Source organism: Onychomys torridus, chromosome 2 (genome assembly GCF_903995425.1).
Source record: "Onychomys torridus chromosome 2, mOncTor1.1, whole genome shotgun sequence".
Lineage (NCBI taxonomy): Eukaryota > Metazoa > Chordata > Mammalia > Rodentia > Cricetidae > Onychomys > Onychomys torridus.
The window spans coordinates 115,251,474-115,277,276 of NC_050444.1; the positions used below are offsets into that span (position 1 = coordinate 115,251,474).

The following is a 25,803-nucleotide window of genomic DNA, read 5'->3' on the forward strand; positions in this document are numbered from 1 at the left end:
GATAAAGTTCTTCAGGAACATCTTGAAGTTCCTAATAGTTCTGCCATTTGAGACTATAAATCTCACTGTCCTTGAAAGATAAGCAGCCCTTAAAATGAGAGATGAGATGGGACATAACTTTTATTTCCTAACCTCATCAAAAGCCTCCAGTTAGAGTCACAGGAAATATGTAGGGCTGTCATTATTTTGCAGCCCAAAAGAAGATAGATGTGAAAGTGCTTAAACACATTGTTCCTACAATGAAGATCTTTCCCCCTTTTTAATACTCCCTCAGATTTTTACCTGAAGTATGAAAACTAACACATGGATCCCATTATCCAGCCAGTAGGAAATTTGTGAACAAAGATGTGAGTTTGTGAAAAGAAGTTGCAGGAAATGATGAGCTGGGTATGAGCAGAACCTCTGCTGTTTGGACTTACTTCAGCCTTAGTGCAGGGAAGGGCACATCTGACTTCCTCCCCTCTCCACACTTCCCCTCCCCACACCTCCCAATTAGAAGCCCATGTCCTTTTTGTTATGTAGCCAACGGATTGTGGCCATCTGTAGAGTTAGTCTCTTGACACCTCATCAGTCCTCTGCCAGGACAGATGGCTTCTGAGATCACAGAGGGGGATCACATGTCCTGTCCTGTGTGTTTGCAGCCAGTCACCTGCACCAGCCTTTGAAAGTGCTGAGCTAATGACAAGGGTGAGCCCCTCCGACGGTTTACAGGCACACCTGGTCCTGTCCTTGGAGACAGCCTTCTGCCTCTGTTGTTCCTGTCTGTGATGCCACTGCCAGGCTGGCCTCTGGAGAACACGGTCTTCTGTGATAACTTGCATATGTTTGCTCAGTTCCCTTTACTTTGACCTGAGTTGTAAAACTGAGTGGCATTCCCGGGCCTTCAAAGAGTGCACACATTTGCTTATTAGCTCTACTACCATTTAGTGTTTGTGGTCTACTTACAGTAGGAGATCAACCAAGGGGAAATTGTAATACTTCTGATCTTTAGAGGGTAGGAAAAAAGAATTTAACTATTATAGACCAATTGTTGTATGAAATGTGGAAGCCAGGAAGCCAGGTAAAGCACATTGTGCAACAAAGGTGGGATATCAATTCCTATTTTATTTCCTTCCATTGATATATATATATATATATATATATATATATATATATATATATATGAAATTCCATCTTTTTTTCCTGTCTTCCATTGCTCTTGCTGGCCTTGTTGAAGTAGTCCTTTGCTCATAAAACACCACCCAGTTCCTCAATGTCATCTAATCTGCAAGTAAAGATGAGGCACAATTACCCTGCTGAAGACTGGTGCTGTCAGACCTGTTATCGACCCTCCCGGACCTGCCAAAGGCCCATCTCAAAATGTCTGCCTCCTGATTGGGAGTTTTACCCCACATTCTTGAAGAAACAAAATATAGCACCCCAGAATATTTGAGGTTATTTTCTTGGCAGATGTGGGGGTGCTAGAGAGGGAAAAAGAAAAACTCAAGGAGTAAGTCTTTATCTTGGACCACTGGCAGGCCCTTTTCTAGATAACTGTTGCAGGCAACCACTGTGTAGACTCTTTGGCTGCACCCTAGCTGCAGCAGAGCAGAGCACATGCTGATTCTTGGTGTAAGGATCTCAGGATGTTTCAAGTAAGGCACTGTGTAAGTGTTAAATTAATACTGAGTGGGTACTGTAGCGGTGGTGTTGGCAAAAGTCTATCCTTAAGGTTATGTGCATTAGCTAAGATTGCCAAGTGCCCTCAGTTGTTGTTTGAGTGAATCCTTGCCTGTGCAAGCCTGAAGACCTGAGTTTGAGGCCGGACATCCAAGTACAGAGCCTGTTGTGGTGGAACATGTCTGTAATTCCAGAGCTGGGGAGGCAAAGACAGGCAGATTCCTGTGATCACCCTAGCCTACTCAGCAAGTCCCATTGACGAACCTTGTCTCAAATAACAAGGTGGACTGGAGAACTGCTGAGGGAAAACACCCAAGGTTGACCTCTGGTGTACACACACACACACACACACACACACACACACACACACACACACACATGGAGATCTCTATTTCTCTTCATCTTATATCTCTGTATGTTTTCTATCCCTGAAATGTGACTTTGTTTCTAGTTGAATAGATTTTTTTTCTGTATCAAGCTTCTAAAATCTGCTGCAGGCACTCTTGTTACATAATTCACATGTATCCTCACAATACCCTATGGGAGAAGTCGTAATAATTGTAGAATTTTCAGATAAGAGGGATATTGTTAGGGAATTTTTCCAAGGACATATCCTGGCAGTGGGAACAGGTGGCATTTGGACAGATGATCTGGCTTTAAAGCACTCTTCGAGTCTCTGTGCTAGCTCTACCACTGTGCCATCTGGAGAAGGGAGTTGTCCTAGCTACCAGACCCTATGTGCCATTTTAGCATGGGTACCTAGGAGTCATACGGTGTCTTACACCCTTTAAACAATGCCCCTATACCAGGCTCCTGAGTCTTTCTGACCCTAGCCTGCTGGCCTCACTCAGTTCCTCTAGTGAGTGCTGCTCCTGCTGGTGCCAAGCTTTGGGACCCCATTGTCTCTGTGAGGAGTATCTGTAATGGGTGTTAGCTGTGATTAGAGTCCCTGATCTCTTCTGGGCACAACCAGAACAATGTTCACACTGCATCATTGGAGTGAGAACTGCAAGGTTGGGAAAGAGACCAGAGAGGCTGTTCTGACCTTTTTTGAAATTTTAAGATTATCTTCTTGTGGATAATGGATGGAAATGATCCAGGGCTCACTATCCTGAGAGTGAACCTCCTCTTATAAAAAATAAGAGACTGTTCCAGGTATTTCCAATGGGCTCAGTGACAGGCAGGTATCACATTATTATTGAGATCCAACAAGTGACCTATCAGCACCCAGTGAGTGTGTCATCCCTAGAGAACTCCTGGGGAAGACTGCACTCAACTTCTGCATCCATGTAACTACTCAGCTTTTTGCTTTTTAAACAAAGGAGACACATTTACACTTACGGCTCTTATTTTCAGGATGATGGTGTGAGAAAGCTCTGTACCCCCATGCTTGACATCTCACAGATTGCTTAACATTGAAGTCTCAAGAATTGTTTTATCTTGTTTAACTAGGAAATAAGGCCAGGTTATTATGGGATTTGGCTTGTTTGTTTTATGAAAGTTAGAGTCTTTTATCATTTTTGCAAAGAAAAATTTACAAATAAAAGTTAGTATCCTTGCCCTGCCTCAGAGTTTTGTTACAAGAGAAAAACTGACAAGGCGCCGACTTGGCTTTTATATTTTGGGTGCCATTCCTTAAAAGTGAAGCCGGTCAATTCTTAAGAGAAATTGTAAAATACAGATGTCAAATCTATCACATTTATTTGTTTATCGCGTGTGTGTGTGTTCGCGCAGGCATCCATGCACCACAGTGCACATGTGAAAGTCAAATCTATCACATTTATTTATTTATCGTGTGTGTGTATGTGTGTGTGTGTGTGTGTGTGTGTATCCATGCACCACAGTGCACATGTGAAAGTCAAATCTATCACATTTATTTGTTTATCGTGTGTGTGTATGTGTGTGTATGTGTGTGTGTGTGTATGTGTGTGTGTGTGTGTGTGTGTGTATCCATGCACCACAGTGCACATGTGAAAGTCAAATCTATCACATTTATTTGTTTATCGTGTGTGTGTGTGTGTGTGTGTGTGTGTATCCATGCACCACAGTGCACATGTGAAAGTCAGAAGACAACCTGCTGAAAGTCTGTTCTCTCCTCCACCGTGGGGATCCCAGAGGTTAAACTCAGATTGTTTTACTTGGCAACACGAACCTTTACCTGCTGCTCACTCACTGACCCTCTTCTTGCTGGTTTTTCTAATTCCTGACAATTTCACGCATGTATACAGAGTATCTTGATCATATTTATCCTTCACTCCCCACTTTGACTTTGTAGATCCTTCCCAATATGACCCCCCTCCCACCTTCATGTCCTTCTTTTTTCTTTCTTTGTAACTCATTGAGCCCAGCTAGTGTTTCCTGTATTACATGGGTGTAGAGCCATCCACTTGAGCATGGGAAATGCACTAGCAGCCATACCTCTGAAGAAAAATGACTCTCTTGAACAGGCAAGATGGCTCAGTGGTTGAGAGAGCTATCTGCTCTTGTAGAGAACTAGAGTTCAGTCCCCAGCATTGAACAGCTTACAAATATCTGTAACTCTACCTCTAGGGGATCTAGTGCCCTCTTCTGGATGCTCTTGCTATACACACAGAGAGAAAGGAAGAAAAGAAGAAAGAAAGAAAGAAAGAAAGAAAGAAAGAAAGAAAGAAAGAAAGAAAGAAAGAGAGAGAAAGAGAGAGAGAGAGAAAGGAAGGAAGGAAGGAAGAAGGAAGGAAAGAGAGAGAGAGAGAAAGAAAGAAAGAAAGAAAGAGAGAGAAAGAGAGAGAGAAAGAGAGAGAGAAAGGAAGGAAGGAAGAAAGAAGGAAGGAAAGAGAGAGAGAGAGAAAGAAAGAAAGAAAGAAAGAGAGAGAGGTAGAGAAAAGAAAGAAGGAAGGGAGAGAGAGAGGGAGGGAGGGAGAGAGGGAGGGAGGGAGAGAGGGAGAGGGAGGGAGGGAGAAAGAAAGAAAGAAAGAAAGAAAGAAAGAAAGAAATTGACTCTTCCTTTCCCAGAAGCTCCTTAGCTAAGGGTAAGGCCTCATGAGCCCCTTCTCTAGCCAGACTTTCATGTTGACAGGCTTGGTCCTGTGTAGGTCACCACAGCTGCTGTGAATTCATGGGTGTGACAGCCATGGCATGTCCTGATGACTTTTCACAGCATTACTGTCCTCCAGCTCTCACATTCTCCTGCCCCGTCTTCTGGGATGTTCCCCGGGCCTTGGACAAGAAGGTAGTGATACAGGCATCCTATCCAGGGCTTAGCACTCGGCAGCCACTTAACTCTCAGCTAGTGACTGCTTATGTGTCTCTGCGTTAGCTGACGCTTCCTGCAGAAGGATACTTCTCCAATAAAGGCCGAGAACAACACTGATGTATCTGTGCCTATGAACACAGACCCTGAAAAGACATTTGACAGCTTGAACATTTAGCAAAAAATAGCAGTAATAGGTCATGCCCACTCACCCATCCAGGGCCCCTGACCTTGCCAGTCATGGGCTTTTAACCAAGTTTACAGTATTAGGAACTAAACCCCTCCTATGAGGCAGGCTGTAAATCCATTTCAAAAACAGAAAAAGAAAGAATAGAAAGAAAAGAAGGGGAAAAGCAGCTGGTTACTCCCATAACAGCCACGTCACTATTGTACTCGTAGCATACCTGTTCTAGCACATCAGCGTTGTAGCATGTAGTGCTGAGCACTAACACACATTCTCTAGAGCAAATGCCACAGCGCCTCCAGCACTATGTGAGCTAGCCAGCAGGGAATACGGTTCCTGGCGAGTTCTAGCCTGACTCTGTCCAGAAACCGAAGTGTGTGGTATCTTCAGCAGCAGAGTCTGACTATCATGCAGTTATGGTGGGCAGCCAAGAACAATGGCCATACCCTGTGTGAGTGCCTCTGGGGCCTCCTGACCACTAACTTAAAAGAGGTATTCAGTGCCTGGAACTCAGATTTTCCCTTAAATAACCTTCTAGGAGCAGCAGTGTCTGCCCATCAGAGTTTAAACTCTTTGTTTGTTTGTTTGTTTGTTTGTTTGTTTTTCGAGACAGGGTTTCTCTGTGTAGCTTTGCACCTTTCCTGGAACTCACTTGGTAGCCCAGGCTGGCCTTGAACTCACAGAGATCCGCCTGCCTCTGCCTCCCGAGTGCTGGGATTAAAGGCGTGTGCCACCACCGCCCAGGATTTCATGCTCCCTTAACTGTGGTTAGCCCACTTCCTACCCTCTCGGCTTCCCCTTTCCCTCTGCTATCCCCTACCCCACTTGAACCTTTGCCTCTCCACTGAGGCCTTGTCCCTCTCCTCTCTCATGAACCGTTCCTAGCTTCTTGACTTCTACAGACATTCCAGGTTAAACACACAATTCTCAGAGTTTGAAGCTGTGACCTTCATATGAGGAGATTGTGAACTGTTTTCTTTCTGGGCCTGGGTTGTCTCACCTTGTATAACATTTTCCAGTTCCTTCCATTTTCCTGCTTTAAAAAATGTAGATACTCTTAATTTTAAAAGCCTTTAGACCAGTGGTTCTCAACCCATGGGTTGCGACCCCACAACACATATTAGAAATCCTGCATATCAGCCAGGCAGTGGTGGCACACGCCTTTAGTTCCAGCACTCGAACTCATGAGTTCGAGGCTAGCCTGGTCTATAGAGTAAGATCCAGAACAGGCACCAAAACAACACAGAGATACCCTGCCTTGAAACATCCCCCCCTCCAAAAAAAAAAATCCTGCATATCAGATATTTAAATTAAGATTAATAACAATAGCAAAATTACAGTTATGAAACAATAACAGAATAATTTTATGGCTGGGGGTCACCAAAACATGAGGAACTATATTAAAGGGTTGAAATATTAGGAAGGTTGAGAACCACTGTTGTAGACTGTCAGGTTTAGAATTTTATCATTTCTCTCCAAGTTTCAATTGTTCTTTTTTCTTTTCACATATGATTCAATATTTATTTATATGCTGGGGCTGGGCCCCAAGGAGTAACACACATTGTCTATGCACTTTACCACCAAGCTGCAAGATAGCCCTAATAATCTTATTTACTACTACACACAGCTTCTACAAAATAATACCAATTTAATCCATCTCTATTACACAGTGTGTAAGTCAGATGCATTATACATTAATAAGGCATCAAAGTAGGAGGCCCTCTAGCATCTGGACAGTATGTGGCAAAGTTTACCTATGGAGAAATTCAAGTGGAGAATACTTTCCTTTTGTCACAGCTCTATCTGTTCTGAAGTGACTCCATTTGACCCCCATCATACTATATGCTCTCACTTATTTATTACTACTTTTGACAATCTGAAAGTAGTACTACAATCTAAACTCCTGGATATTTTTTAAGTAAGCAGGGTAGAAAGCTAATTTATATTGATAGTTAGCGGTTCACCTTCATGTGAACTTTGCACAGTCTGTCTCACAAGGAACATGGTTTGCTTTGGCATGTAATCCCCAAGGCCTAGCCTCTTTTATCATTATTGCTTAAGTCATATATTTTTACACAAAACATCTTTTTACCTTAGCTTTATTTTAAAATCAAGTAGAGTTTACAAAATCTCTATGAATCACACTGGAGGAATGTTAACGAATAGTACCCTAAATCTGGACGTTCAGGACATAAGAATGTAACTGCAAGCAATAATATTATGCAGGCTGAGTAAAATTTCAATAAATAAGGAACAAATGGAACTGTGGGGGCTTATAAAATGTAATGCATATACATATATGCATGCAATAACAATTAGTGAAAAAAAAGAAGCCATGAATTCAAAGGAGAGTGGAAAGGGGTATATGAAAAGCCTGGTGGGTAGAAATAAAATAAGAAATATAATGATCAAAATGTAACGCAAATATTATCCATTTCCTTCAATGAATCTATATTTCAGCATGGACAATTATATAAATATTCATGAACATCAACTTTTTGTTAAATCACGCCTAGCACAAGAACTCAATTTTAGGTAAATATAAACTTCATTTTTGAGCTTAAGAGAAAGCTTATCATGATGTTCAAGTCTAACATGTTTATTAGTTCTCAGAACAGTTTTTGTGTCAACTCCTATGGCTCTGACTTTCATTTCATATATTAATCACAGGGTAAATAGTGTGCAAAAATTATAACCTCTGAAAGTGTGTGTGTGAGAGAGAGAGAGACAGACAGACAGAGACAGAGAGACAGAAAGAGAGAGAGAGAGGGAAAGAGAGAGAGATCGTATTGGTTGCCTTGAAACAGTTCAATCTATAGAATTGGCAAGCAGTGATAACATCAATTTGACAGATACTATATTTTTTTCTAATATCACATTCTGTTGATGTATAGGAAAGCAGTATATTTAATGTACACTTTACCCATCTGTTGACTTCATTTTGTCTTCAGTCAATAATGTTCTTACAGGTTGCTGAAATTAAGTACCTGTGCCAGTCAGGAGCGAAGTCTTTGGCATGATGATGGAAGAGGAAGTCCACAGCTGTCTTAAGCCTTGTCTGAATTACACCTTCATTGCACTCTGTTTACTTTCTTATTTGAAGCTGGGCCTCACTAAGTTGCCCAGGCTTTCCTTGAACCTACCCTGTAGTGCAGGCAGGCCTTAAATTTAGTATCCTCCTGCATCAGTCTCCCAAGTAGCTGGGATTACAGGCCCATGTCAACAGGCCCAATTTGTTCAATCCATGATTAGTGCTAGAAATCCACAGCTGCTGGAGAAAAAATATCCTGGAAAAAAAAAAAAAACAGACTATGAAGGGAGTGGATCTGGGCAGAATTAGGGTGAGGAAAGGGGCGATTGTGATCAAAATACGTTGTGTGTATGTATGACATGCTCAAAGAACTAATAAGATGTTATATTTTCACCAAGAAAAAAAAATCAACAAGTTATACATAGAAATTTCCATGATAACAAGAAAAGGAGATATGTGGGCATTCCTCAGAGTCTTGCATTTAGACTATACTGACATATCTTCCTCCCTTTGTTTACTAGCTATATATACCCCCTGAAACTTAGACGTCTGTGTTTGGGTGCTCATTCAATCAATATCTACTGTATGGTAAATACTTTGTGTGAATGTGTGGAGAGAAAAAGAGAATTTTCAAGCTGGGATGACATTAGATGTTGTGTGGGTCAATTCAGTGCTTCACTAACATTGTTAGTATCATGAACAAAGAAAATTAAGTAGGCTGCCTACAGAATGTCAGAAAATATAACTCCTCAAGCTCCCAGTCCTGAATCTCCCAAACACTGCTGCACTTTGTTTTTTCCAGATCAAGCTCCAATTGAAGTAAAATTGAAAAGCATTCTTCCTAAAGCATTGCGTTAAGAGGCTGGAAACAGCTAAGTCATAGACCACTGAGTCAGCATGAATACCTGAGGCACTGGGTACACACACACACACACACACACACACACACACACACACACACACACACACACGCATGTGCGGGGGAGGGGGTGGATCTGGGTTATAAGAAGAATCAAAAGAACTATGCTCTTCACATTTAGATAGATACAGTTTGAGCTTACAATTTTGCTCACAATGAGATCAACTCCATTAGCTTACCCCAACGTTTTACGTTTAGCTAAGTTCAGTCCTCTGTTTTCAGTGAATATTTGAGCGTAGTTGAGGCTTTTCCTGTCCTCACCACATTAGCCCCTCATTGGCTTGGCCTTTTGCCTGAGAGCAGAGCGCACTGCACTTCGTAGAGGGCATGGCTACTGTGATTTCTGCACAGTGACAGCTAAGAACTCTGTTAAGTAGTCTTTGAAAGCAGCACAGCTCACAGAAGTCTGAGCCATGGTTTCTTTCAAAAGAAAGAAATGCCCATTTAATACAGAGTATATTTAATATTGCTTTTGGTACGCATGGGTCTTTCTCATTAGGAGCCGTTTTTCCCTGAAGGCAGGATAACAAGATCTGACACTTTTTTGGAATACTGATAAATGTTTTCCATCTTAAATGTGAAATTTAATGTGGAACTTTTCTGTGGTTAAAACATCCCTTAGGAGTTCTTGTGGGGAGTGTGGTTGGAGGCTTTTATGAGTGTGGCAAAGACTGCTTTTCCTTCAAGGGTGACCCAAGCTACAGAAAACATGCCTGCAAGCAGGAAGCAAAGCCATGTGGAAACAGACCTTCGTAACTATCTACCGTGGAGTTCCCAGTCAAAATTTTGTCTGAGCTTATTAGACTAATATACTGAATATCTGTAAGCGTTAAATATAAAAATCTCATTCATCTGGAAAAGCTTGCCCTCAATGTAGAGTTTTGTAAACTCTTTCAGCCCACAGAAGACATCATTTAATTTTTCTAACACATGGTTTCCTTAAGTGTTATGGGCCTATTGTGACAAGGATAAAATTGCCTTGTGCTGAGTGATTGGTGTGTTTATGAGTTACTGTATCTACTGGTTGGCAGCTTGAACAGTAAAGAAAATTTGATTGATGGGCTGTAGTGTGCAGTGACATTGCCTCCGTCTAAGGCTCTGTTATTACAGTTATCAAATTCTTTTCCAGCAATTCAGAGTTTAATCCCCTTGGAGGAATTTGGGGATTTTGTGGGGCTCCGTGATAATTAAGTCTCTCTCATGCTTGGCTCCTTTAAATGGTTCTCTGAGCTAATGTAAATTCCATGGGAATTCATATGGCTTTCATATCCATTTTTTTTTGAGTATTTGGGTTTTGTATTGTTAATGCTTTGCCATCAGAAGGTTGGATTGAAATAGAATTAAGACATGCTAACTTTACCCACCTCCCCATTCAGAGTCACTTTGACCTCTTTTTTCTGTTGTTGATGTTTTCTTGATAAACACTTAATGAGTACTGGCTCCAGGTCAGTACCAGGACACAAAGATGAACTGGAAGTAGAGCCAGTTCTGAAGAGAAGCATCAGGGTGGGAGGATGGGTTCATGGACAGACAACTGTGGTATTCTGATCCATGAGGGGATGTCGTGATGACTTACGAGAAGGATGAGTCATGGAGAATGTGACATTTGGTTGATTTGAGGAGAATGTCAGGAAACAAAGGAGGTACCAGGCAAGAGAAAGCAAGGCCTTTCAACATTTGAAGACTTCATCCTTTCTAAGCACATATAAGAAGATATCTCTATATGTATTTAAGTATCAACCTATCAGTGGTATATGGTGTGCTATATTATCCTGCCCTGTAAAAAAACAAAAAATCATTCAGAAACAGCTCTGGAGAGATAAAGGCAGGAGAAAAAGAAACAAGGGGATCAGCGGGGTTAAAGGAGAAGCTTGTTTTGGGAGGGAGCCACAGTGCTGCAGTGGGGACCAGACCTTGCGCCACCTCTGCTACTGAGATCTGTGAATGTCAACGCCTTATTAGCCCCAAGGCTTCCTTCCACTTCCACAAGTCATCTTTTTCTCCACATTTGTGCCCTCGAGGCTATCGCTGTGGAACTGAGGTGACAGTATTTCCACAGAACTGATCATCTGGGAACCCCCAGCCTTTGTAGAAGAGCACAGTAAACTATTCAAACAGATCAGTCACATGGTGGGAGCCCAGACTTTGATCTGTCCTGTCAGAAGCTGCAAAGACCTGTTGGGAGCTGAAGCCCCCGGGCCTGCACTTGCTCTTCTGTAAACAGGATTAGCAGTGCAGGGTTGCTTGGCTGTTAGGAAGACTGAGCGGCACAGCTGGAAGTGTGTGGCATCTCTGTGACATAAGTGTCCGCTAACTAGTGACTAGAGAACTTATCATTCTCTTACTCATGATAACACTTGGCAGCCAGCCGTATGTGTAGATAATAAAGTCCTCCATTCCAGAAGGGGGCCTTCTGCAGGAGTAGCAGTGCCTGTCTTTGAACAGAGGCCCAGTTCCTGATCACAGCCTAATCAGTCCTCTCCTCATACTAAGCCAACACACACCTACAAGGACATGACTAATAGACTCCATTGAGAGCAGATGAACACCACACTGTTAGTTTCATGATCATATGTTTTCCCTCAGATACCAGTTCTAGCGTGCTCTCTCTCTTTATATACGTATATGTATATAAGGTCTATGGTATATATATGTTAGTAGAAAGTGTACTATGTGGTGGAGGAAAGAAAGAGTCTGCAGGGCGAGAGAGCAGGGAGTAAGATAGGATAATGAGAAGAGGCCAAATGCCAGGTGTTTCCATGGGAACTAGAGGAGAATAATGCAGAAGATGCTGTGTGGGGAAGAGGGACACAGGCAAGAGGGAGAGAGGTCGAGGAAGGAAGGTAGGGGCAAACCACATAGCTCATATATATGAAAATGTTATAAAGAAATACTGTTTTGGCTGGGTGGTGGAGGTGCACTCAGGAGGCAGAGGCAGGTGGATATCTTTGAGTTCAAGGCCAGCCTGGTCTACAAGTGAATTCCAGGACAGCCAGAGCTGTTACACAGAGAAACCCTGTCTAGAAAAAAAAGAAGAAGAAGAAGAAGAAGGAGGAGGAAGGAAGGGAGGGAGGGAGGGAGGGAGAGAGGAAGGAAGGAAGGAAGGAAGGAAGGAAGGAAGGAAGGAAGGAAGGAAGGAAGGAAGACTGTTTTGTATGCCAACTAAAAAGGTTCCGAGAAGTTGTTGGTGCTGGTAAGCAGTGTCTGAGGATGCCAGGTAGAACAGTGTTCTCTATCTGTGCAGACACACACAGGGCAGAGTAGCCAACTCTAGGAGGGCAGTTAGTAAGAAAAGAAGCCACCAGGCTTTTATTTAAAATAATATCTCAGTTCCTTACTAATGGCCCATTATTTCCATCTAATCATATGTTTCCAAAGGCAAAAACCCGAAAAAGTTTAATATAATGTGGAATAGACCCCGAAATGCCCTAACCCAGTATCTTCTTTCTTTACTGCCCTACCCTGAAGTTCCAAACAAAACAAAGTCGACCTTCTTTTGATTCCCCAGCATACATTTCAAATTTCAATTTGTCTCCATTTCTGGTCTTGTCACCCCAGTTAACACATCTGTCAGAGCTTTGTAAAGCACTTTCAAGTGTTAGAGTGCAGCAAGAAAGGCAGCCATCCTGTCGACCGGTTAAGGCGTCTTCTGTTTTCTTCTTTTTTTACGGAGTCAGAGACATCATAGCAGTGGTCAAGCAAAGGCAAAGACATAAACCAGGAGTTTCCACGGAAGGATTCCCAGGTCACCGACGTCTTTAGCAATGAACCCAGTGCTTCTTTGAACCTCTTAATGGTGTCTTGACATTACAGCTAGTGTTTCATGAGCACAAGAAGCATGTAAAGAGATTTGGATTTGGGGTTGGGGATTTAGCTCAGTGGTAGAGCACTTGCCTAGCAAGCGCAAGGCCCTGGGTTCGATCCTCAGCTCCAAAAAAGAAAAGAGAGAGAGAGAGAGAGAGAGAGAGAGAGAGAGAGAGAGAGAGAGAGAGAGAGAGATTTGGATTCAAAAGTACTCTTCAATATTTTTTTAACTTTCTCACCGGTATATAAGCACACTCCCCTCACACATCTCACTTACCCCACCCTTCCTCTTCTTATCCTTCCCCTTCCTGTTAACCCTTTGGGGACTTATGTGACTATATGAAATCCAAGTGCCACAAATGAGAGAAATCATACAACATATGTTTGATGCTGGCTTGATACTGGCCTGATTTGCTGAATATAATTGCTTCCACTTACACCAATTTTCCCCAAATGACTTGACATCATTCTTCTTTATGGCAGAAAAAATTCTGTTGTCTGTCTAAACTACATTTTCTTTGTCTACTCCTCTGATGTTGGACACCAGGGTTGGTTCCATAACTTAGTTTTTGTGAATACGGCTTCTTCAGTAAACATGGATATGCAATAATCCCTGTGATCCATTGACTTTGAGCCATGTGGGTAAATACCGAAGGATGTTTGAGAAACCAATACACTGGTTTCCATAGAGACTGGCCTAGTTAATAGTTTCCCCAGCAACATATAAGGATTTCTTCTTTTTATTTTATCCATCATTTTTGTTGTTTTCTTGATGACTGCCATTCGAACTGGGGTGAGAAGGAATCTCAATATAGTTTGGGTTGGCATTTTTCTGATATCTAGTGAGGTTGAACATTTTTCATGTTTAATGGCCCTTTGTAATCCCCTTTTTGAGAACTCTGTTCATTTCATGAGCCCATTTTATTGATTGGGTTGTTTTCTTGTTGCTCGATGAAGTTGTTTGTTGGTTGTTTGTTTTCAGTCCTTTATGTATTCTAGATACTAAGACTCTGCCTGGCACACAGCTGGCACAGACTTTCTCCCATTTGTTAGGCTGGTTCTTTGCTCAGTCTTAAGTGTTTGCTTTGCTGTGCAGAGTTTTCAGTTTTCTGAGATCCTGCCTGCTAATGGTTGCATTTATTTCCTGGATGGCTGAGATCCTGTGTAGGCAACCCTTGCTCATGCCTACTTCCCCCCTTAACAGTGTCAAACTTTAGGTCTACACTAAGGTCTTTGGTCCATTTGGAGCTGATTTTTGTTCAGGTGAGAAATAAGCATTCAGTTTCTTCTTGTACACATCAATTTTCTCTGCACCATTTGTTAAAGAGGCCCAGACTTCTTCATAGAATGAGATGTTAATGGGTCTTTGTCTTCCTTTTGGATATGAATGAACAGAAAACTTACATTTACTGTTTAGAATGTTCTGAGATCTGGGAGCTTATGTGAAAAACAAGCTTTGTACTCAGTGGGAGACTTCTAAACAAGGAATGGTGAGATGTTACAGACTGGCATCATCCAGGCTCCTTAGAGCCTGCTTCCATTTCTTCCTGCAGACCACGGTCCAAGTGACCCTTGGTGCAATCTGGAAATGTGTTGAGATCACTTCAGGCCACTGGCCCAGTACACCTCCTCAAAGTCATTCCCTAGAAGCAGCAGAAAAACAAAGACTTGGCAATAAAAACATTCCCTGGATTTAGAAATGTCATTAGTCAGTGTTAAAATCAACTGCTGCTACAGGATCTGAAGTGTAGATGGATCAAGGCTCCTTGCCCAGCTCTGGACACTGTCTCTAATTGTTATAGTAAAGAGTGATTTCAGAATTGTATCATAATGAAATGAAAGTGCCCTAATGGTATTCTGGGTTGATTATAGACATCTAACTTTGTTGCTTCTCTTCCCTAGAAGTTGTACTGGAATTTTTTTTTTTTTTTTTTTTTTGAAAGTTGTTTCTAGCCTAGCATGGTGGCACACATGTTCTAAACCCAGGGTGCAGTAGGAGGATCACAGTGAGTTCAAGGCCAGCATGAGCTACTGAGTGAGACTTTGTCTCACAAAAAGAAGGACCAGGGATGGTGGCCCACACCTTCAATCCCAACACTCAGAGGTGGAGGCAAAAGCATAGAGATCTCTCTAAGTGCAAGGCCAGCCTGTCTGCATAGTGAGTTCCAGGCCAGCCAATGCAGAATAGGGAGACTTGTTCTCAAAAAAGAAGGAGGAGGACATTGGGGATTTAGCTCAGTGGTAAAGGCCCTGGTTTCAATCCTCTGCTCAAAAAAAGGGGGCGGGGGAGAGGAGGGAGAGGAGGAGGAGGCAGGGCAGAGGGAAGGGGTAAAGGAAGAAAGGAAATTGTTTACATATGCCTCTTTTCTTTTTGTGAGCTTAATGCCAAGGCTCCTTGGGACCAAGGCAACTTTCAACCTTAGCCATTTGGAAGCTTATGAGCTCTATGTGGAGTATTCCTTTACATTGTGTAAATATATGTCACTGTAATTGGTTTAATAAAGAAGCTGACTGGCCAATAGCTGGACAGGATAAGGTTAGGTAGGAGAACCAGACTAAGGATACTGGGAAGAAGAAGGGCAGAGTCAGAGGAGTCACCAGTAGACACAGAGAGGAAACAGGAGGTGCAAGATGAAAGAGAGGTAATGCCACATGGCAGAATGTAGATGAATAGATAATTTAGGTTGTAAGAGCTAGTTAGTAATAAGCCTGAGCTATCGGCTGAGCATTTATAATTAATATTAAGTCTCTCATGGTTATTTGGGAGTGACTGCTGGGATACAGAAAAGAAGTTAAAAGAGGGGGGGAAATGTGACCAAAATATGTTATATGAAAAAAACTTGGATAAAAAAGTAGAGAGAAGAAAATAAAAAATGAGATTATTAATATGAGGAGATGCAAATCACTTTTAAGTCATTAATGAAGAATTATTTTTTTAACCACAGGTTACCTGTCATAGATAGTGTCCTACAATTTTGACCTAGAGTGTTAAGGAGTTCCAAGCCCACAGCTGACCTGTGCTTGGGTTTCCGAGTGCTTCCTCCCAGAGCCTGCTTTATCCTTCAGCACTAGCTCATTTCACCAAGTTCTTTTCTTTTATTGCCCACGTAATGAGGCCACACTTCTGTGCTGAACCCTTGAGCTCTAATAAATACCTGAAACTGTTTAAAATTACCAGTAAAAAGTAAATGACACAGAGTTCACCTCGAGTTTGAACACAGCAGCAAATGTTCAAGGTCAACAGAAAAACATGGGAGTTTAACATGGACTCTGAGGCAAATCCCATCTGAAAAGAATGAAATAGTCACCTTTGGAAATGGTGCTTCTAAACCTGTAACTGTGCTGCTTGTTTATGTTTACATCAGGCAAGTAAACATCATTAGCAAATTGTCAGTTGTGAGTTGTTGCCCATCATCTGGATGCTTGCTTAAGGTTGTTTCTGATTGTTAGGAATTAATGAATTTTTTTTTGATAGGATGCTATAGTTATCCATGAAGTCTATGAAGAAGGTGCAGCAGCCAGAGATGGAAGACTGTGGGCCGGAGACCAGATATTAGAGGTACCTCATTTTGAATTACACTTTGTTAACAGTGAACATGATTGACCTTGGTCCATAAGATCAAATTGTCTGTCTTTGATTCAACTAGTCCAGCAGTGATTTCTCTTCTGTGGAACAAAGCATATGTCATAGCCTCTTATTTTTCAGTGTTGCTGAACAACTCACTCGTTCATATTTATTTATCTAAATCTGAGCAAATGTTTTTTAGTAAAAAAGAAAACTACCTCTTATAAGTCTATCATTTTAATATCTGACTATATGTGACTGCATGTGACCTTTCTCCCCTTTAAGAGGTCACATACAGTGGCAGGAAGCACTACCTCCTTCAGACCCTATAGCCCAAGGTCATGAGTGGAGCAAATACTTCTATACATACCTATACATAGACAGACACACATACACATATACATAATTAAAGTAAGAAAATACATCTTTAAAAGTAGGACAAGTAAAAATCATTAAATGAATAAATTCCACTGATTACATTAATATGTTAAAAATAAATAAACAGGGGAACAGTAGGCAGTGTGATGCTAAGGGACAGCAGGAAGCCAGTCTGTAGGCAGACTTTCTTGTCAGACTTTTTGGGGGGCTGCCAGCCCCAAATTATGACATGGAGCCTTATTATTAATCATGGACACGTGTCCTTAGCTTAGACTTGTCCCCAACTAACTCCTACACTTAAATTGGCCCATTTATATTGATCTGCACTCTGCCACGTGGCTCGTTACCTCTCCTCCATGGTGTATGTCTGACTTTCTCAGTGTCTCACTGGTGTCTCCTCTGTGACTGTTGTAACCCTGAGTTCCTCTCTCCCCGGAAGTCCTCCCTGTTCTCTCCCGCCTAGCTATTGGCCATTCAGCTCTTCATGAAACCAACCAGAAGGCACCTTAGGCACAAAGATTGTCCCACAACACCAGTCACTTCCAGGCACTCTGGTAGGTGGAACTGAAGAGAGTTTCAGTGGTGTGAGACGTTAGCATCTTTCACTGAATGAATTTAATGAAAGAGACTTTATGGTGGGCATGTAATTTGTGCTTTATATCTTTAATATAGCCTATTATAAATGACATCACAGAATTCTATTTCTCTCATTGGTGGCTCATTTCTGCCTTCCAAGATGAAAACAGGGGTATAATCAAGAGTGGAGAACCTCGATGAGAAGGGTAGAAAGCCAGGCTAAGTGCAAATTAAGTTCAGGTCAAGTTGCAGGGTTTCTCTGCAGGCCTTGGCTATGTGGCACGCTGGATTAGGACTCATCCCCAGTGCAGGCACTAATGAATGAGGTTAGAAAAACAAACAGGGCCTCTTTGGGAATTAGCTTGGATGCTTTTGCAAACAACACTGTTTTTCAGTGGTAAAGTTTGGAGGACTTCTGGTTTCTGTCTCATCCTTCCTAGATTTTTCTGGTCAGTTAACATTGCCATAATAGGCACCTCAAGATGAGTGCCTTTAATATTAAAAGTAGGAGCTGCAGGGTTGGCTTAGCAGTTCTCAGCACTGCAAGACCAGAGGACCTGGGCTCAAGTACCAGCACCCACATGGCTGCTCACCACCATCTGGTGAGCCAGTGCCAGGGGATCCAACACTCTCTTTTAGCCTCTGCAGGCACCGGAAATGCATATAGGCAAAATACCGATGCATAGAAAATAGTTTCGCAAATGTGCATACCTGATTTTCTATAAATTATACCTTATTAGAATTTCCTGCCAGGTCTGGTGGTTCAGGCTTATGATCCCAGCACTCAGGAGGCTGTACTAGTTCAAAGCCTGCCAGAGGTTTAGAGTGAGTTCAAGGCCAGGGTAGGCAATTTGAGATAAGCCAGGTTTTCTTCCAGAGACACAACCAAACAATTTCTGACCTCGATGAGCATGGACTATCTCCTTCCCAGTTTTGTTTTGTTTTGTTTCAGGTCAGTCCCTTCTCTTACCTACCTTATTGCATTATATCCTGTGTAAGTATGATCAGAACGGCAGTTAATTTTTGATTTTACTCATGAACGAAAATAATGAGTGAAAAAGCCCTAGTCTGGCAATGGCTTATCCACTTCTCACAGGCCCAGCCCTCTGAAGGGGGATGACAGCAGGGCCTCCAAGAGCCCTTCTCAAACAGGGGGCCACTCGCACCCCCAAGATCAGCCAGCACTGCTGTGAATACTGCCTACAGTGCTTCTGGAAGGCACGTGGAGTGGTAGAGCGGCACCCAAGGCTCAGGCTGCCTCCTGCACGTGGAAGCCAGGCTGAGGTCACGCTGATCTGAGCAGGCCCCCTAGTGCCAGGATTTGGTCAAAATTGCTTTTGTACTGTAAGAGTTCAATGACGATGCCTTCAATTATTTTTATATTTGCTAAGGCCTTTGAGAAGGCTTACAAAGTTCAGCTCCGATCCATGAAGTTACCTTGTGCTTTAAGTAATAGAAGTGGTCTTGTGTGCCCTCTGTTGGAGCACAGGAAAATGATCAGCTTGACTCACATTTCCTAGAAGCAGTTCTCCCCTTGTTCTGCGGGCTTGTCCACTATCAATGCAAAGGTGACCTGGAGGGATAGCAGGGGTTCTGTGCAGAAGAAAACAGCTCTCCAGCATTTCTTCTTTCTTACAGTCAATACCTATGTGTCAAGTCTCGAGCCATCAACCTGACAGGGCTTATTTCAGTCAATTCTCACAACAACAAGTAGGTATTTTTCCTGCCTCCAGCTCATGAATAACACAGAAACCCAAATGAAGTCTTTTCTATTGGTTTCACAAAGCCAGGAAGTCAGCTTCTGTCTGAACCCATGTCCTTGACCACCATGGCTCTGGATGTCTGTGAGTGCTGAGATACACCAGAAGAGAAAAGCCCTCTTAGTGATGGGTAATTGGCTCATAGAATCAGATTTAAACAACAGCCTAGCGGGGTGGGGAGAAAGCTCATAACTAGCATGTGCAAAGCCCTGGGTACAACAAAATTAATTAACTAGGTGGTATTTTTAACAGCAGGCCTAAAGAGATGGCTAAGCAATTAAGAGCATTGATTGCTCTTCCAAAGGACCCAGATTTAATTCCCAGCACCACAGAGTGGCTCCTAACTACCTGCTACTCTAGTTCCACAGAGTCTAACACCCTCTCCTGGCTTCTTTGGTCACTAGGCATACATGTGATACACATATACATGCAGACAAAACATCTGTACACATTAAAAATAAAATAATTTAAAAAATTTTAAACACAGCCCCAAAGTCGCCTTCTTTAAAAAGAGTCATTTTTCCTTCCTTCTTGGATGCCTAGGGTCCCTGGTCTTAGGGTATCAGGATTGGAAAAGCCTTAGACTGTCTTTTATTGAAGAGATGAAGGGACCAAATTCAGAGACAGGCTTGACTTCTTAGGGCACACAGGGCTGTATCAGAACAAGGGCTAGAAGTCACATGTCAGGAGCTTTTCTACACCTGCTGTCTGTCTAGCCATAGTTGGGGCCATGTTTCCCTTTGTTTGGCTCTTTTCCAAGATGTGACCTGGATGGAGGGAGTAACTAACGTTGAATCCAGAGCCACCATGTCCCTGAGACTAGCCAAATTGGCGAGCTCTAGGTTCAAGTGAGGGGCTCTGCCTCAATATATAAAGTAGGGAAAGAACAGTCAGTGTGTCACCTTCTGCCCTCCACATACATATGTGTGCATGTGCACACACACACACACACACACACACACACACACACACACACACATCTACATAGGAAGGAAGAAAGTCTGGGTTCAAATGTTGGCTGCTTCTCCACCTATTGGCTGTGTGACTTTGGTCAAGTTCCTTGGCCTCTGCAGGCCTTGGTCTCTTCATCTGTAAATGGCAATGCTAACGGTGTATATTGAGACTTCACACTATAGCCATTCTCCCCACCATGATGATCATGGATTCTAACCTCAGGATCTGTGTGCCCCAGTAAATGCTTCCTTCTGTAAATTGCCTTGGTCATGGTGTCTTATATCAACAGAAAAATAACCAAGACAACCATAATTCAAGACTTTCAACTAGTAGGGAACAGAGGAGAAACAACTGAGGAGCAGGCATAGGCAATGAATTATTTCTGAATAAGACTCTAGTAGCTTAGGAAATAAAAGAACTGACAAGTGAGATTACATCAAATTCAAAAGGTTCTGCATGGCAGAGGAAGTAGCTGGCCAGTGTGAAGAGACAGTGAGAGGAAGTCTTTGCTTGCTACTTAAACAACGGAGAATTCATGCTCAGTATATAAAGAACTAAAAAGTTACACACTGAAAGAACAAGAAATCCAGCAAATAAGTGGGCAAATTAATTGAACAAACACTTCTCAAAAGTAGTAATATAAATGGGCAATAAATACATGAAAAAATGTTCAACATCTTCAGCCTTCAAAAAACTGTAAGTCAGAAATATGTAGGCCTGTAATCCCGGCTGCTTAGAGTCTGAGGCAGGAAGATTATATGTTTAGATCCTTCCTTGGCAGAGAAGCAAAAAGAGCACAAATTATAGTTTAGTGACTGACAGTGGGCATAAGGGAGGCCCTGGCGTCAGTCCCTGGTATTGAATAGGTAGTGGGTGGGGCAGGGCATTGAGAGTCTCTCCTGTCTGAATGACTGCTGCTGTGTTTTGAATATGCCGAGTTTCATCGCTTGGTGCCCACAGCTGTTTGGGGAGACTGTGGAAACTTAGAATGATGTAGATAGAGGCTAGCTAATGAAGGTAGACCAATAAAGGCAGGCTTTTCAGGTTATAGCTCTAGCCCTGCTTTGTGATCTGACAAGCCACAGGCTGCTGCCACCACGGACCCAGCTATTGCAGCCACCTCACCTTCCCTGCTGTGGTGGACCACTCTCTGTGAGACTAAGCCCAAATAAAGCTTCCCTAAATTGCTTGTGTTAGAGATTTTGTCACAACAGGGAAAGTTACTAATGCAAATATTTACAACAACAACGAGCAAACAGAAAGACCAGTGAGATGGCTCAGCAAGTAGGGGAGCCCAGTAACCTGAATTCCCTCCTGGAAGCCATGGGACGAGAGGAGAGAACCGACTCCTGCAATTGTCCCCTGACTCCACATACATCCTGAGGCAGGCACTCATACGAAAACCTAAAAAGAAAGAACTGTGTGATCCAGATAGACCACTCCTCATGGTGTAGCTCACTATCCTATTCATCAGCACACCGCAGAGGTGCCTGCATACACATGTTCACAGTAGTACTATTCCATTTGGGTTTTGCTTGTTTTGAGACAGTTTTGCTGTGTAACTCAAGTTAGCTTCAGATATGTGGGAGTTCCTGAGTGTTGGGATTACAGATGTGCAACCCCCTGTCCAGCTTTGTGGTACATTATTCTCAATAGCCAAGTCATGGAATCAGCCTAGATGCCCATCTTTGGGTAAAGAAAACATGGTATACACACATATGCACACAATTGGGTATTCTTCTGCCATAAAGAAAAATAGAATCATGTCTTTTCAAGAAAACTGATGGAACTGGGTACCATCATGTTTAGCAAAGGAAGTCAGACTCAGACAAGTATCACATGTTTTGTCTCAGGTGTGATGTCTGGGTGGGAGGAAGCCATGAAAGTGGAACAGGGACTGTTTGGAAAATGAAGATCAGGAAGAGGGTGTGGGGACAAGAGAAGGTAATAAGGGTATGCATGTGATCAGAATACATTATGTGTATGTGTGGAGATATCACAATGATAGCCAGTATTTATATAGCTAATATTCACTAATAAAAATGAATAATAAGGGTTGGGGATTTAGCTCAGTGGAAGAGCACTTGTCTAGCAAGCTCAAGGCCCTGGATTCGATCCTCAGCTCAAAAAAAAAAAAGAATAATAAAAATAACTGGGGGGGGTGGATCCATAAGAACTGGCATTACAAGCACTATGGAAATATTTACTTAAAGAAATAAGTTGAGGGCTGGAGAGAGATGACTCAGAGGTTAAGAGCACTGGCTGCTCTTCCAGAGGTCCTGAGTTCAGTTCCCTGCAACCACATGGTGGCTCACTCTTCTGGCAGGCAGGGATATATTCAGACAGAACACTGTATACATAATAGATAGATAGATAGATAGATAGATAGATAGATAGATAGATAGATAAATAGATAGAGATAGAGAGAGAGATAGAGAGATAGAGAGATAGAGAGATAAATCTTTAAAAAATAATAATAATAAGTTGTCTGTGATCTCCATATGACAGAGCAAGAGAGTGAGGCTAAGAGAGGCCCTAGATACGTGTGACGCTGTGGCTTTGTGGACTGTTCCCAGTATTGTGTGTTCTCTGGTGGTGAGCCTCTCTGTGTCCAGGCCATCAGATTCAAATGGGAACCTTCAATGGCTTCTTTTTGTTGTTGTTGTTTTGTTTTGTTGTGTTTTGTTTTATTTTTCGAGACAGGATTTCTCTTTGTAGCTTTGCTCCTTTCCTGGAACTCACTATGTAGACCAGGCTGACCTCAAACTCACAGAAATCCACCTGCCTCTGCCTCCTGAGTGCTAGGATCAAAGGCGAGTGCCACCACCACCTGGCTCAATGGCTTCTTGAAGCTGTTGGAAATTTCTGTCCTTTATTTCCTTCTGGGTCAGTTCTAAAGATGATGTGATCTGAGCAATTAAGAGTGAGAAGCCAGCCAGATTTGTAATGGTGCAGACTTTTAATACCAGTGCTCAGGAAACATAGGCAGCAGATCTCTGGTGAGTTTGAGGCCACCTTGTTGTACATAGCATTCCCAGGACAGCCAGAGCTACATAGTAAGGCTGTCTCAAAAAGGCAAAGACAGCTGAGCAGTGGTGATGCACACCTTTAATCCCAGCACTCGGGAGGCAAAAGCAGGCGGATCTCTGAGTTTGAGGCCAGCCTGGGCTACAGGGTTCCAGAACAGCCAGGGCTACACAGAGAAACCCTGTCTTGAAACCCCCCACCCCCCACTCACAAAAAAGAAAGAAAAGCCAAAGCCAAACAAAGAAAGAATGAGAATGTTAGGTCCAACAAGCAAACAGCCCAAAGATAATTGTTAACCGGGTTAATAGCTCTACTAGCTACTTCCATTCCAATCTCAATAAGTAACCATGCCCGCCCCCCATACACATACCCAGCTCCCATAACTCCACAATGAATATAGACCAGGCACACCAACCCAACCTCTGTTCTTTGTGGGGTAGAGTCTTTATATGTGAAGCAGCTCATACTCTTGATGGCTGTATGGTGTCCTTCGAGAATGACTGGAACTTTCTCGAGACCCCTTACCAGTTGGATCACGGAGCAGCAGCAGGCTGAAAGGCCTCCCTTGTAAGCTGCCCATCTCAGAATGGCTGTCGTTACAGGTCAATGGGGTTGACCTGAGGAGCTCCAGCCATGAAGAAGCCATCACAGCCCTGAGGCAGACCCCCCAGAAGGTGCGGCTGGTGGTGTACAGAGATGAGGCGCAGTACAGAGATGAGGAACACTTGGAGGTGTTCCAGGTGGATCTGCAGAAGAAGACTGGCCGAGGACTGGGCCTCAGCATTGTTGGGAAACGGTAAGGATGGGTTGTTCAAGTCAAGCTCAGCCTTTCTCTTCTCTTCAGCATATGGGGACTAATACTTCTAAACGCTGAAAAAGAAAGCCTCCCGTAGAGAAGTGGTGGGGTTTCTAAGAGGCATCGTGTTGAGATGCAGCTGGACCCAGGGGGCACACCCGATTCCAGCCGGCTGCTGGATCTGCACTCGGCTCTGCAGTAGGGTTAGAGTGGCCTAGGACAGTATTTGTGGGTTTCTCTTACCCGTGTGGGTGCAGAGCAACTGTGGAGACAAAATGAGCTACTTTCTGCTTCCCTGAGGACACTCCAGTCTGAGAATGGTTGTTCGATTTTGTGGTGTTTGTTGAGATGTGATCTCACTATGTAGCTTAGGCTAGTCTCAAACTCTCAGCAACCCTGTCTTTGCTGGAATGCACCACGGTATTCCCCTTACCACACATGGTGCTCCCCTCACCACCACACATGGTGTTCCCCCCATCACCTAGTGATAGATACATGAAGTGATCCGCATGCATCTACAATACAGATCTACTTTGAAAAGAACACTTATATTCCTTAGCATGAAACTTTTCATTGTAAAGGATCAGATGCATTTCTTAAGGTTTACAAATCCTTTTGACAAATATTTCCACAATTCCTTAAAGATTTGCTTGCAAATATTTATTGCACATCCTTTGTAGTAACTAAGGAGAAGAAAGAAAAAAAAAAAAACTCATCAGCAGGTCAGTTGTCAGAACACACTCCGAGAAGGGAGTAATGTGGGAATTCTGAGTTCTTGTGAGAAAAAGTCCAAGAAAACAAGACAAGAGGTTAGGACCTCAGTTTCTTCAAAACACAGACTTGTTCTGGGAATGTGTTTGCATGCTCATTCCCAGGTGTAGTGGACACGAGTGAGCTTCCTTCAGCTGTTGTTATTCATGTGCCTCTGTGGAAAAACCATCTTTTGCCATGTGTGGCTTGTCTGTCTGATTGTACACCCGACTCATGTGATTCTTATTAACCCTCAGAGTACAAATTGCCTGATGCTCTGAATAAAATTGGCTATTGCTTGAAACTTTAGTCCACCTCACTTTTAGGCCCTGCTCTCCCAGGTTCACACCACCAACTAGCGAGGTAAACACTGAATAAGTGAAATTATGGAACATCCACAAAATAGTGTATAGCCATAAAAATGGGATGCTCCAGGTGCTAATGAAGACCAGTAGAGGTGGGGAGATAGCCCACCCCATACCACAGAGGTAGTGTATGTGTGATCTGTCTTTAGCCTTCAGTCTGTCTCCCACAAAAATCAATTGCCGTGGTGTATACAAATTAAATAAGACAAAAGTAAGGTAGCTCACACTGTAATTCACATCTCTGGAAGCCGAATCACCACAACTTTGATGATAGTGTGGACCACATAGTAAGTTCTAGGATAGCCTGGGCTACAGAGTTAGACCCTGTTGACAAAGAGAGAGAGTGTGTGCGGCAGCGACAGGTGGTTGTAAGCCTCCCAGTGTGGGTTCTGGGAGCATGCTGGTCCTCTGAAAGAACAGTAGATACTCTGAAGTGCCAAGCCATCTCTCTAGCTCCAAGATACACACACTTTTTGACCTCTTCAGTCTTGAAGCAGATTTATTCAGCAAGTGAAAGAAGACGAAAATAAGAGGCTGGGGGTAGAGATAGCTCAGCTGGTACACTGCTTGCCTAGCATGCATGAAGCTCTGGATTCGAATCTCAGCTCTCCATAAAACAGTCACAGTGGTACAGGCCTGTGATCCCAGCACCAGTAAGTGGAGGCAGGAGGAAGTTCAAGGCCAGACTGCCCTACAGGAGACTGGCGGGGGGGGGGGGGGGGGCGGCGGGATGCATAATCAAGGAAGTCCACGAGGAAAAGGAAATTAGAGACAGAACTGTTAGGGCTTGCAGGAAAGATCAGTGG

General features: G+C 42.9%; 1 protein-coding gene across 2 annotated transcripts in view; it reads left to right on the forward strand.

Annotated features, from left to right (window-relative positions):
* The window catches only part of Patj (PATJ crumbs cell polarity complex component), a 325,946-nt gene that overhangs the window by 259,629 nt on the left and 40,514 nt on the right, over positions 1-25,803 (forward strand). For both annotated transcript variants that reach the window (XM_036177074.1, XM_036177075.1), the window contains 2 exons: positions 16,302-16,385; positions 23,689-23,882. In XM_036177074.1, the coding sequence (XP_036032967.1) occupies positions 16,302-16,385; positions 23,689-23,882 (278 nt within the window). The remainder of the gene's footprint in view (positions 1-16,301; positions 16,386-23,688; positions 23,883-25,803) is intronic.